The sequence below is a fragment of the Agelaius phoeniceus genome, chromosome 6 (assembly GCF_051311805.1).
Source record: "Agelaius phoeniceus isolate bAgePho1 chromosome 6, bAgePho1.hap1, whole genome shotgun sequence".
NCBI classification, from domain to species: domain Eukaryota; kingdom Metazoa; phylum Chordata; class Aves; order Passeriformes; family Icteridae; genus Agelaius; species Agelaius phoeniceus.
Genome location: NC_135270.1, coordinates 31,169,630 through 31,183,438, shown reverse-complemented (window position 1 = coordinate 31,183,438; position 13,809 = coordinate 31,169,630). Strand labels below are relative to the sequence as shown.

Here is a 13,809-nt window from a genome sequence, read left to right as displayed (position 1 = left end):
TTGGGGGATGTTTTGGGGCTTTTCTTTTAATTGTTTGTTTCATTTTGTTTTAAATTTTTCTTTAAATAACCTAGCCTCTCATTTGATGTTTGCCAAGGTCATCTTCACCTGGCCTGCTTCAATTGGTCTCAGATTTAAGCCCAGTAATACAAAGTCTCTTCTTTCAAGCAACACTAAGTTTTATCCACCAAGATGCAAAATTTGAGGAACACTTCATGGAGTTTGCTGTACTTATGTTTTACAATGGAAAGAATGACATAGAAGAATCTTCAGAAGATTAAAAGAATAATGCTTGAAGAAGAAAAACTATAAAGGGAACTAAGCTCCTTTTCTCTCCAATGCATTTTTGATAAAGCACTGGAGCCAAGTATTCAGGTTGGTAACTAACAGGACCAAACCGATATATCTGAAAATGGACTTATTCCTCTTGGGTTGATCACCCAGAATGGACGTGGCAGCATTCCCGTTTCCATTTGCCTTCCTTCATATGGCAGCAAGACAACTCTTCTTTCCATACATTCTCACTGACACAAGAGCAGACTGACCCCTACCAGCAAACATATCAAAAGGCACATACATGTAGACACCTCAGTAGTCACATAACTATAAAAGCAATGACATAAATTAAAACCATGAAGATCAAAACCTGCTACATTTAGCATGATACCTCTCACATTTGCTTTTTCAGTGGAACAATCAAGTACAACAGTCTCTGTAACTTAATATCCAAATCAAGGATGCTTCTTTGGCAGAGGAACAGAGAGATGCCACAGAGGATTGCAGCCATACAAAGCTGCTCTGACCAAAGAGCCTTCTTGAAGACTGAGCTCCAGGCAATCTAACACGAATAGCAGTGGTCTGTGCTTCACGAGTATGAGTCCCCTTCAGAATAGTGATGCACCCATTCATTTATCTTTTGGTCTCTGGACAGTCATCACCACAGACAGGTAACAGCAAAACATATTGGCAAAAGAAAGATGCTAAACATAACTATTGGGGATACATAACATGCTTTGTGAAACAAAGAGTGTTTAAGACAGTAGTTTTAGAATCATTGGCCCCTCCTAGTTTTCTGATTAATTGACAGGCTCTACATTCACAGCAGAGATGAATTTCTGGGCCTTTTTACCAAGATATCCTCTAATCCTCTATATCCTCTAACTAGAGGATATAACTAGATATCCTCTAACTAATAATAATAACTAGATATCCTCTAACTAATAATTCAGTCCTCCACAAGGTGATCAATCTCCATGAAAGACTCAGGTTATTTTACAAAGACAGCACTGCTCTGACTGAAGAACTCCTTGTTGTCCCAAAACAGTTCCTTTGCATTGCGAGCAGTTATGGATCTTGATCAGGACAAAGAATCTATGTTGGGACTATTCCTGATCACTAAAAAGTTATGAAACTTGTGCAAGCAGGGCAACCTGGCTAAGCTCCAGCCAAATAAATTACTTTTGTCACCCTAATTCCCTCTGTAGCCTTAAATGAACTTGTATTTGTCTTAATTTCCTGTACTACATTGTTGAGCTGTCCTACTAAGAACTGTTAAATAACTGCTGTGTTCCTGGTGTACATGAAATCCTTATTTCACTCATCCCCAGTGTCAGCACTCGCACTGGAGCACATTCAGATTTAATACATACATGCTTGTAAGGCTCTTTCAAATCCCTCAATGAATTAATAATAATGCTTGGTATTTACATGGGTCCTTTCATTCAAAATGCTTTATAATTTGACAAGTGCTACTAAGCAATGTGACCCAAGTCACACAAAAAAATTAATAAGTGAGCCAAATGCACGGAACTCTTCTTTCAAGCACTAGCCCAGACAGCTTGTATGGGAGAAACAGGACCAGTTGAATAGCCATGCTTGCATGAGACAAAAGATCCTCTTTCCAAATCTTCATTGTTTATTGAAATAAGAGAAGCAGGTTAAGTTACCCAGATGGCCCTTCTAGAAACTGCAAAAGATCTTCCCATCAACCATTCACACAGGCTTTCCCTCTCCTGATGGCTCAGAAGAGGCTACATAAAATTGAGTGAAAAAAGTTCCTATACCTCTCAGCTTCATTTTTCTCCTGCTGTTCTGCTCCAGAGCTCACTCTTAACCAGGTCAACTTGCTGCCGAGACAATGGTCTGCTATGTCACTCACCAGCAGAGGAGTATCCCTTTTCCTTGTGTGTGTACAAGAAAAATAGGGTGAAAACAACTGCCTGTTTCCAAAGCAATCCCTGCTAATGTCCACAAGGTAGTACTCAGGGGTCTTGTGCCCTGTGGGGTCCAGCAGGATGGCAGAGCTTTGTCTGGGATACCAGGGACTAAGGCTCTTCTGCCATGCCAACCCCCAGCCAGGCTCTGTGCAGCTTGGGCAGCTCTGTTTGATAGCTGAGACCAGGCTATCAATGTGGAAGTTCACACCATGTGAACTAGGGCATTGGCAGTTAAACCACTTGGTTTTAAATTCCCCGTGTTCTGAACAGTGATCTAGATTATTCAATCTAAGCAGATTTTAAAAATCTCAAGTATTTAAACTGTTAGAGCACATTGTACTACCAGTGCCAGGCATGAGTGGTTCGGTTTTCTGCGAGTTAAAATAGTAAAACCTGTCTTGAAATAATAAAATTAGTTATAAAAACTAATTTAAAATGTGGGGATCAGGTTTTCAAGCCCTTCAGTCACTCCCACACCTACGACAACCTAGCTGGTAAGCAAGTATCACACCCCTGTTAACACTGCTCTTCACTTTCACCATCTAAAAGTATTTAAAAAAAATTTCCTGTTACTGCAAACCATATTGGGAAGCTCTCAAGACAATGCTTACCACAGGCTGGCACACAGCTTCAAACTGTGCAGACTTCACATTTTTCCAAGATCACCCCCCCTCACTGCCCCAAAAAACCTTCCTTGAAATGCAGGACTTTCCAGTAAATCTGAATCTCTTCATTCTCATAATGAGGAAAAAAACCTTAAAAATCACAGTTGCTATAAAATGTATGACAAAAATCCCTGAAGCTGCCATCACTAGACATAAACCAAGCATCTCCTTCGGTTCTGCGTCGCTACCCACGTGAGGGTGAGAAGGATGCAGCGCAGGCAGGGGCCCCTGTTGCTGTGACTGCTGGGGTGTCCTGTGGTGACTGAGGAGAAGGGGAGGAAGCTCTCTGAGCAAGTCATTACAGACCAGCTGGGAACCTGAGACTCAGGACACTTCCCAAGAGAAGCGTTCAGCATAAGCACTGTGTGTCTGAGAGCCTGCTGGAGCTGCCCCATGGTTCCTGCTGAGGCTCTCCCCTTCCCACATGACATCTGGAGTTAGGAATTGCAAGCCTGTTAGCTCTTTGACCCTTCAAGTAAAGCTACAACAGCACTGTAGAAGTAGTTACAGAATAACCTGACCACTGAACCAAGCTACTCCTTAATCTCAGCAAAGAGAGCATCGCTTTGACTAAAAGGCTGGATAAATGACAGCCAGGCCCCTGAAGCAGATGAAAATTTAATTCTCTGGCATGACCCACAAACTTCACTAAAGGGATAGTCAAAATATATCTGGCAAGTCTGTTCTCTATAAGGAAGTCTGGTAGGTGGGCTTGTCTCATGTGTGCGTAGTCAGGAAGTTTCTCAAAGCAGAAATTAATAAAGCACAAGGACACAGATCTCATAATGCAGCAAACTTACAAATATTGCATATGAATACTGGTTGTCTTTAGCACATCTAAAGTTCCACACCTATACATGATTTTTTTTCTAATGTGCCTTTATCTAAATGGACTTTACAACCACTTTCAATATTTTTCAAGGTAAGTAATCACTAAGGTCCATCTCAGAAATTAATTTGAGGAGATGAAGAAGCTGCTTAAAATTGCACAATTCCTTAAAATATGAAGGGTGGAAAAAATGTCTCATGCAGTATATGGCAATAGTGAAAATGTAATTACAATGAAAGCAGGGATAAAAATTACGCCACTCTCAAGTAGCTGTCACCTGGATGTTTTTACATCCAAAACCAACAAACAAGAATATACACATAGAAGTTACATAATACAGAATGGAGCAAAAGTGAGTTTAGAACATACTTGTCATTGGGTATAGTGAACTGCAGTCAGCTGTACAGATTTTGACTTCATTAATAAACTGTTCTCACTTTCCTATACAGTAATTGAATATCTGAGCAATCTTGGATTGAACTGTGATAATGTAAGCCACATTTTGAAAAAAAGGAGACCCCCCCCAGCAACCTACAAATTTGTACTTCATACAAATTTAGTGAAAAAGTGTTAATTCTAATTGAAAAACAACGCCATTTAAGGTTAAGAAAAATCACAAAATATTCACACCATGACAAAAACAAGCAAAAAACCAGAACTCCAATAAGTCCAATAAAATCCAGATTTTTACCAGTTCTCTCCTCTAGAATGCAAACAAACTCACATGAGGGCACTTGAAGGACATTAGTAGAAGATGTCTCTAAAACCACAGATGCCATCTAAGTTTCTAACATCCAGATCTCAAAATATCTGGCCTTGCTCTTCAGCATCCCCAGAATGTTTTGCCTGGATATGAAGTGTTATTCTAACACTACGGCAATATGTGTATCCCTGTCTGGGCTTTTAACATTATAGCATAATTTTCACTCCTCCATACTTTTCTGTTGCCACCCAAGTTATGATCCTGCTGTTCTTACCCAAAACATCCATATTTGCTCCGCTGTTGTCTCAGTCACTTCAGATATCCAGAATCTTGCTGGTACAGTGTTTTCCACTAGAGTCCAAATACTTGGTGATTTTGCAGTAAGCAAGGCTAATTCCTATATGCCACTTTACACCATGACAGGCACATCTCTGCATCTCAACTGATAAAGCAGAGAGCAAAGATGTACTGTAATCAAGAAATAAATCCTCACTGCAAGTAACAGATATATTGGATAGTTGGGCATTTGCAGATTTTTTGTTTTTGTGTCATAACTCATTGCAAAGTAGAAGAAGTCACCTCTGCCTCACCTTCTCAGCTAACAGCTCTCGGATCTTGCTTGCCTGCAAGCGGAATTTGAAGAGCTGGGACTCCAACACAAGGCATCGCTTTTGCCAGTCCATACAGCTGCCATTCTCCACTGTGAGTTCTGCCATTGTGATGTTAATCATCCATTTAGGATGTCGTCTGAGGTGCTCTAAAAATCCTACAGAATCAAAGGGAAAAATAAGTATGTATTTTAGAAGGACAAACTTATCACCTCTGTGCCTAGTTTTCCTTGGTCCCTCTTACAGAACTGGTAACAAAGGCCATTTCTTCTCCAAGCAGAAGAAGAAGTGGTACTACCCTGAGTCACTGATATTGCCCTCTGCCAGAGGTCACTCTTAATGGATAAACGTTTACCTTTAGAATGAGTAAATAATTTACTAATGCATTATACTGTATATTCCAGAAACAACCTTGCTGCCACCCTTGCAGTCTTGCTCAGCCTCTACCCAGACATTAGGAATACTTTTTACTCCTGCCTCCTTTGTTCCAATATGGCTGTAAACCCTCAAGTCACTAAAACCTCCTGCCTCAGATATCACACACACATTTTCAGCTTGGGTCATCAGTGCTTTATCTCTTATTTTAGACTGTGTTAAGATGATGCAATGTATTAAGCAACTGTTCCCAATCCCTAACTACTTGACACATTCATTTGACAGTAAGAGTGGAAGTGCCCCAGTATCTAAACAATTGCTCTGTTAAAACAAAGAGAATCCAGACAGGAATAACTTAGGGCTAAAGACAAAATATGCTGTTCTACTGAAGTCCTTGTAAACATCAAAAAATATATACAGCCCCAGAAAGAGGAGAAGGCTGTAGTTTTTGAAGACCTTTTACTTTCCTACTCAGTAACAGTTTACACATTTCAGATACTTATACTAAAAGACCCAAAAAACCTAGGCAATAGATGTTCTTAACCAAATTCAGGTATTCATGAACAAAAAGGTCAACTCAGTGTGTGCAGTTCAGCAGCCAGCTATATTATCAAACAATAACAAATGTTTACAAAGCTAGAACAGCTGTTAGCTCAGCTTCATCAGAACAATAAAATCCTTACTTGTAAAAGGAATTTCTCACCAGCTCACAGGCAAACTCACAAGTCCCAAACTGTGACAGATGAAGGAACAGTCTGGGATTTGCAAGAAAGCAACAAAGTCACTCTGCCTCATTGCCCTTATATCTGCATCTCTCTGCAGAGAGGAAAAGTTTAAGATGTCCCTCCAGTTGTATCCACTTGTCAGGATACCTGGTTCATGTTTTGCATGTAAGACTTGAGATTCAAATTACTGTGAGTATACATAATAATGTGAGTACACATCACACAACAAACCCCTCTATCCAGCTATACTGGATAGAGTACTCTCATGTTCCGAGTTAAGGAAGATGCATTTTATACCCTTTGGCTATAAACATTACCTGCGAGTTATTTTACGTTCAGGTTGCTTTGTTCAGTAATAGAAAGTTTCCCAGACAGCAGGTTGCCTCTTTTCCAATGACTTGTGGAAGTCTAATATTCCAGAAGGTAGGTTTCAGTAAAACAAGACAAAGGTACATTCATGTTCAGCACTGAAAACACTCCACAATAGGAAAGAAGACCACTTTCCTGCAAGCAGCACACTTACTGCTTTAGAGAAATAGAGGCCATCCTTTTCCACAGCCCATCCAGCACACTGATCTCTAGCCTTAAGTCCTTGCCAGGTATTTAACCAGGTTACCTTTGGTACACTTTTCAACACTGCAGTGTTTCCCTGTAAGGTAGTGCTATCAGTCCTTCTCAAGCTGAAAGAGTGCCCTAAGTCATGGAAGGATCCTACAATACCGTTAACTTTGTTTACAGCTAACACTGTTTTGGACACAAATAATTCAGCTCTCAAATGAAATTCTGTTCTCTTTCATACAAGTGTATTTTTCATATTTTTATGTACCTTTCAAACAAGCTTTTGGTCTTTTTGAATTAAGTTTAAATCCAAAGAGGATATACAAATGAATGGGATGACACAAAGCAAAATGAAACTGATGTACCAAACAACTTATGCCAAAGCAAAAGTAATTTTCCACATAGACCATAACTTCTGGTAGAACTAAAATACCCCTGTTCAGAATAGGGGGTCTAGGATGGGATAGGTGTCCTGAACTATTGCATTTTATAATCCCTTTCATAAATGAACACTGCCCTTCCCTAGAACCATGCTGCAGTTCTCCCACTATTCTTATTATTCTAGAACCTCAAGTCTCTAATGAGCTGCCTTTTAATTACCAGCATAAACATAACCATAACCAGCTTGTATCTGTTAAGTTTTGTAGATTATTACCCTTCAGTTTAGCTAGGGTTTTTTTTCCTCCCTCATATTTACACCTTGATATATTCGCAGATATCAAAAGCTTTACCTTAAGGACCTCAATTTGCAAGGCTAGAGACAAGGGGCTCCTTTAATCTCATAAGAAAAGCTCCCTGCTCTCCCTCTGCACCTGTTCCAGCTTCAGTACACATCATATAAAAGAGCTGGCTCTTCTCACTCCCTTTCATAGCCATGGGTGACCACAACTGCATCTGAAAGGCAGCATGCATCCACAACAAAGCCTAGTGTAAAGGCATTTAGCACTTTCCCCTCTCATAGGGAAGGTCTCATCTGATTGCCTTTTTTTTTTTTACAACCATATTGCACTGGTGGTTGACATCCACAGACAAGCCGACACAACTGGAATAGAGGAACTTCACCTGACTTTTCCTTTGTAAATGGCAGATGTGGGAGAGCAGGAGGGTAATTACAAATGGACTGGAACAGATTATTAAAGCTCAGGTCTATGCCAGATCTCTGAAAGATCAAATTCTCTGTACTACAGGCCATCGCAGTACCACACAATAAGAGGCAAAGGGCAGAAATTGATGCACAGGAACTTTCATCTGAACATAAAGAAGAAGTTTTCTATTGTGCAGGTGACTGAGCACTGGAACAGGTTGCCCAGAGAGGTTGTAGAGACTCCTCACTGGAGATATTCAAGAACCATCTGGATACAATCCTGTGCAATGTGCTCTTGGATGGCCCTGTTTGAATAGGGACATTGGACCAGATGACCTACTGTGGTCCCTCCCAACCTGAACCATTCTGTGATTGAACCATTCTGTGATTGCAAAATTCACCATGCCCACGGTAACCCTATGATTGATTAGTATAACTATAGGTTATATTTTTAATTATAGGCAGTATTTTTAACATTTAAAAGGCACAGTTTGGTTTTGGGTATCTGGAAGAAGTCTTACTGTTTATGCAACTGAGTCTTTTCCTCCTCTACTAATTTTAAAGAGTGCTCTGCCAGATTTTGTGCCCACTTTGTTACTTCTTCGAATGCATGATTTTGTTTTGTGTCATTAGATTAATCCCCTGTGTCAGTAGCCAATTCCACCAGTAAAATACCTACCATCTAACCGCCCCCTCTTCAGCACTGTGTTGTCACATTCTCTCTTGTCATTTCTCTATCTTACCATTCTTTTATTAATCCCCATCTCCTCCACTTAAGCTAATAACTTCCCCATGGGTCATCATACCAAATGAGTTCGGAAGACTAGAGATTAGAATTATAGCTTTTCCCCCTAGCAAAAACCTTACACTTTTTCAGAGAAAGATACTGTATCACAATGTCTAATATTTATCTCTAGAGTACAACTTTATTTACAAAACTTATTCTGCATTTTCATTTACCATTAAAATACATTGTTCCTTCTCCCCTGTTCTTCTGAATGTAAGCAGTTCATCTGTACTCTGTGAATTCCAATATCAACTTCATTCTGACAGACTGACTTTAAATCACTTCCATTGGATCTGCCATTTCAGATGTCCTTTTTACTAAGTCTTAACCATCTTTTTCTCAGCACATTTTTTGATCTCCCCTCCTTTCCCACATATTAGTCCTCTTCAAATCAGAAAAAGAATTTATAAGGATATATTTATATAAAGCTGTCTTTTTTAACCCTTACGCATAAGAAAAAGGTAGGAGCCTGATATTTACAGAGCCAGTAGTCTTATTTTAGGGATTCAGAACATAGGAGATAGCCACTCTATTCAAACAAGCTGAGATTTCAAAACTTCATTCTTAAATGCATACAGCCACTTCTTAAAGAGCAACTTGATTTTCAGTGTTAAGTATCCAACTGATTTTCAGTGTTAAGTATCCAACTGTCAGTGACAATAATGGCAGATAAAAAGCCCTTAAAACTCTGTGGGGGAAAAATGACCCAACCACCTGCTAAATGCAGTCAAATTAGAGGTCTCATGCATGTATCTGTAAGTTTTGACCAACATCAGAGACAGTTCTGACCCTAAATACCATATCCAAAATAAATATGATTATATTTACTTGTAATGTCCATATCCAGTTGTAATTCTGATGAAGCTGAAATTTAAATCAAGATGTCATGTGTTTGGGGGTTTTTCTTTGTGTTTTAAGACTACAATCAGCTGATGTTGCAGATGTAGGTGGATCCAGAACTAGAAATCAAAACACTTAGGAGACTTTGTACATTTCCACCTGAAAAGCCAAAATAATCAATCAATGTGAAGACTTTCAGGTGCAGATCCAAATGCAAGTAAAGTGTTTGCAGCTTAGTTCATGCAGTGCAAACAGTAAAGACAAGTAAAGCACTATTTCCATATTCCAGGTGAGACTGCTCAGTTCAGCAACAGATTAATGCAGGCTGTCATAGAGGATTCACAGCACAGCGGGACTGCCGTTCTTAGCACCTGCCCATAAAAAGCACCAGTATCTGAACAACAGAGCTGCATATTGGTCTAACTTTCAGCTACCATATTACTACAAAAGGAATCACTAGAAAAGTGATAAATGAAAGGGAAGAGAGTTCTTCTCATGTCGCTGAATTGGCATCAAGGGGTTCAGCAGTACAGGCAATGGGCAAAACTCAGGGGGGAAATCCTCTACTATTAATCAACACCCTGTCCCCAGCCACCTCATTTTCCACTTCAAACTCGCCTCACCCTTCAGCTTTTTAGCACTGAGGCCATTGGAATTGCTCAGCCACGCAGTCATTTCCCGCTCAGGAGTGCGGCCTGAGAAGTGCAGAGCATGGGCGGAGAGGGGCGTGGGGGGAGAAAATAACACAAAAAGCTGTGGAAAGGGCAAGGAAAAGGCTTGTCGCGGGCCTGGGGTGGGAGGGAGCCGGGGGATAATTTCCCCTAAATATCCGCGCAGGTGGCTTAGCTAGTAAAAGCGCCTGGAGGCAGGAAGAAGGGCTCCCAGTTGTGCTCTTCTACCTGCAGAGGTCTTGCCCTGCACACCGAGGCGTACCAGGAAGGCAGAAGAGACCGCTGAGCTAACAGACATTTAGTCTTGGACTGCATCTCCCCCTTCGTGTGGCCATTCCTCCCCTCCGCTTCTTCCCTGCCTCTTCAGGGCCAAAGTCCCAGACCGAGAGCAAACCTCAGTTAACAGAGATGCCACAACATCAGCCCCAGAATGCTCCCGCCAGTCCCCTTACGGTCACCCTCGAAGAAAGCCAAGCTGGGGGAGGAAGACCGTGCCAGCCAGCCCCGCGCAGACCGGCCCTCCGGAGCCCCCGGCCGCCCTCTCGCCCGCCGGGGGGCTCGGGGCGCGTCCCCGCCGCGCTCACCTTGGCCGGCGCGGAGGTCTCTGCCCGGCGGGGCAGGACGGGCGCAGCCGGCGGCGTCCCGGGGCTCCCCACCCGCGGCGCGGCGGGGCCGGCCCTGGCCGCGGGCGGCTGCGCGGTGCCGGGCGGTAGGCAGGTGCCCGGCACGGCTCCTGTCCCATTCAGCACTTTACCATTCCCTCCCCGGTTTCCTTCGGGCGGGAGAGCCCGGCTCAAATATCAGACACGGCCCTCCCGAGGAGCGCAGGAACTGACATCAGCCGCCCCGGGCTTTTAACCCCTTCCCAGGCTCAGCGGCGAGGCAGGTGGGGCGGGCAGCGCAGGGTGCCTGGGGCCGGGACTCAACGGCTGCAGCCTCGCTCTGCTCCGGGCGGGGACATCTTCCTCTCCGCCCACCTTGCACCCTCAGGGACTGCCACCGAGTTTCCCGAGATCTCTCTGGCAGTCTTGTGCCTGACCTCGGAGGAGCGCCCTTCACTCGTTGTAGGCAACTCCAGGGCATGAAGTGCCACGACAGAGATGAAAACCAAACTAGTGTAGTGGTCTCCTGAGCAGAAGACACCAACCGATACATGTACTGTGGCCATTTCTCACGTAAAATGGCTTAAACGAACAGGTCCAGGGCTTCAAGCATTCCTAATGATAGCTGCCAGCACACAAAATATGTTATTCAGACATCAGGCCATCACTTACTGAGCTACTTTACATGCAGCAATGCCTTATGAATATATGGTGACATACAGGAGTATATTGCCTGTGTTATACCAAAAACTGGTGATATCTTACTGCCTCGGGAGGCTGGGCACTGGCAGTGAGTGAGTGCACACACCATGTGCTACTGGCTGCTGTCCTCTGCCCTGGCCACTCCCTGACACCCCAGGCTAGCCAAGCTTATGCTCTATGCTCTCTCCCTTTGTGTTGAGCAGGCCAGAGCATGCAAATGGCAGTAAAATGGGACTGGAGACAGATGGGTGTGGTAGGACTAAATGTCCCCAGAGATACGGGCCTCAGACCAGTGTGTTTTAAAGCAAAAGACCCTTTGTTCTGGTTCAGGTTTAGCAACTACTTGTTACTTATTCCATTATCAGGCTCATTATTTCCATCAGAAATACTTTAAAAATGTCTATATGAGGCTCCCCTCAGTAGAGATAACAACAGTCATTCTGATGCGTATCTTTCCAGCGATTTTCCATGGACCTTTCACATGGGCCCTTCACTGCCATGACAGTTGGTCTCATCTCGAGAAAATGAGTCTGGCTTGTTGGTGAAGGGCTGCACCAGAATGATGATATCTTGAGTGGTTATGAGGGATCCATGAAAGCTCTGAAACTGTACTTTGGCACCTCTTGAGGGTACTCACACAAAACAGGGCAGTCTGAAATAAATAGGCTTCAACAATCTATGAAGGAAGCACACAGAAGAACTCAGCAAAAATATCTCCTAGGACACTAAGCAACCCAATTCACTAGATATGGTTAAACAAGATCTTAAGAGTTGTTATCTGGCTCACAGATACTGCCTGGTTCAAGATCGGCCGTTTATTAAACATTCATTGTAAACTTCTTCCTCACACTGATAGTGTGCTTTCACTGATGTCTCAGCAGAGAAACATTGGGTACCAAATCACTTACTATGCAAAAATGAAAACACTGATGTGATTAAGTGGTTAAAATATAAAAATATAACTAAAAACATAAGGTCAAGATTTGGACACTGGAGTGAATAAAGGCAGACTGAAATCTACACCTCATTATCCAAATAAGTAGTCAGATTTCCAAAGACTCTGAGGACCCTGCAGTTCCCTAAAGATAGTTTCGCTTTAGATTTCTCATCTGTTTCCAGTTCCATGGGAATTTGGTTGAATGAAGCTGCTTGTTCCTAGCTAAGAGACAAAGCCTGCATTACAGAGCTGGTTCAGGCAGAGAGCAGGAATGCACTACAAAGGGATGGCTGGAGAGCCAAGTAGAGATAGGCAAAGAACTGAAAAGAAACAGGCATCTGGTGAGGGGCTCTCCCATTTGGACAGGTAAGCAGGGACGGGCAGAGACCAAACTGACTGTTGGGACAGTATCATCCATATTTGTCCAGCAATTCCCAGTAGAAGGAGCTCCAGTTGCCTACATTCTGCATGTTGTGTGTGCGTCTGTATTAATCATTATGCCCAGTGATCAAGGAATTGTAATAAATAACCAGAAAGAGCACAATTTGTGACTTCCTATAGCTATTTCAGAGGGCAAAATGTAGCTTCATGCTTTACAGAGTCCACTCCTGAACTGAGGCTGTGCAAAGACAAAGTGAGAAAAGGAGCTATTCCCTTCATATTCTTGCTCCTTTCAACTACAGCATGCAAGTAGAATATTTCTTAATCTGAATTTTATAAGCTGTTTTTATTCTTCCCTTAAAGGCACTGGTCAAGTTCCCTCATTTGCACCAGCAAAGCCAACCGGATCATATCACACACTGAAATGTCAATATCTGGCCTTGTGTTTTTCCCAGGCAATGAAGCTTGACTGCCAGGACATTCCTCAGCCACTGAACTTTGTATAAAGTACCTCCCTAAGAATTGCCTGTGCACACCTTGCTTTAACCCCTGGAGGCCCAGAACCACATCAGCACTCACAGAACAATGTTCTGCCATGTAGTTAATGCAATTATTCTTCAAAGATATGCCTCCTTATATCTTCTGTCACTTCTGTTAAAGTATTTAACAAAAATATTATTAAAAAAGAATAATGGTTTTCCTTAAATGATGCAAATAGAAAAACAGTTTATCTTCAGAAGGAGAAGGTTGTAAGAACAACCAGTAGTATCTCATTGTTCCCAAATTATTTCCCTGGGCAGTTGTCTTTAATATGGCTGCTCAAGCACTGTATGTCAGGTCTTTGCAATCTGCAGACAAATCATCCAGCAAAACGTGAAATTTACTATAAACAGCAAGTACCTTATTGACAAAACAAACTCTCTGGCTGATCCAAGAGAACTAGCTTGGCACTGTCAGACTACACTGTTAGACTATCCTTATCACAACACAAGCACAGACTTCTTTGTTCAGAGCACCATATCCAAGATACCTAAATAGAAGGACAAAGAGATAAATGAGAGTGAGGGGTCAGAAGATGAGAGCAGAATGAACTCTTTCTCTTAGTAAGCAAAGTTGTCATAGCTCT

At 42.3% G+C, this 13,809-nt stretch overlaps 1 protein-coding gene across 3 annotated transcripts in view; it reads right to left on the bottom strand.

The window, feature by feature from the left end:
• Window positions 1–13,809, bottom strand: part of PLEKHH1 (pleckstrin homology, MyTH4 and FERM domain containing H1) — a 73,158-nt gene that overhangs the window by 39,964 nt on the left and 19,385 nt on the right. For 2 of the 3 annotated variants that reach the window (XM_077180319.1, XM_077180321.1), the window contains exons 1-2: window positions 10,646–10,971; window positions 5,004–5,179 (exon numbers count right to left, since the gene is read on the bottom strand). In XM_077180319.1, coding sequence (XP_077036434.1) covers window positions 5,004–5,144 — 141 coding nt within the window. In that variant the 5' untranslated portion in view covers window positions 5,145–5,179; window positions 10,646–10,971. Of the gene's footprint in view, window positions 1–5,003; window positions 5,180–10,645; window positions 10,972–13,809 lie in introns of those variants that run through there. The other variant, XM_077180320.1, reaches the window with a different exon arrangement.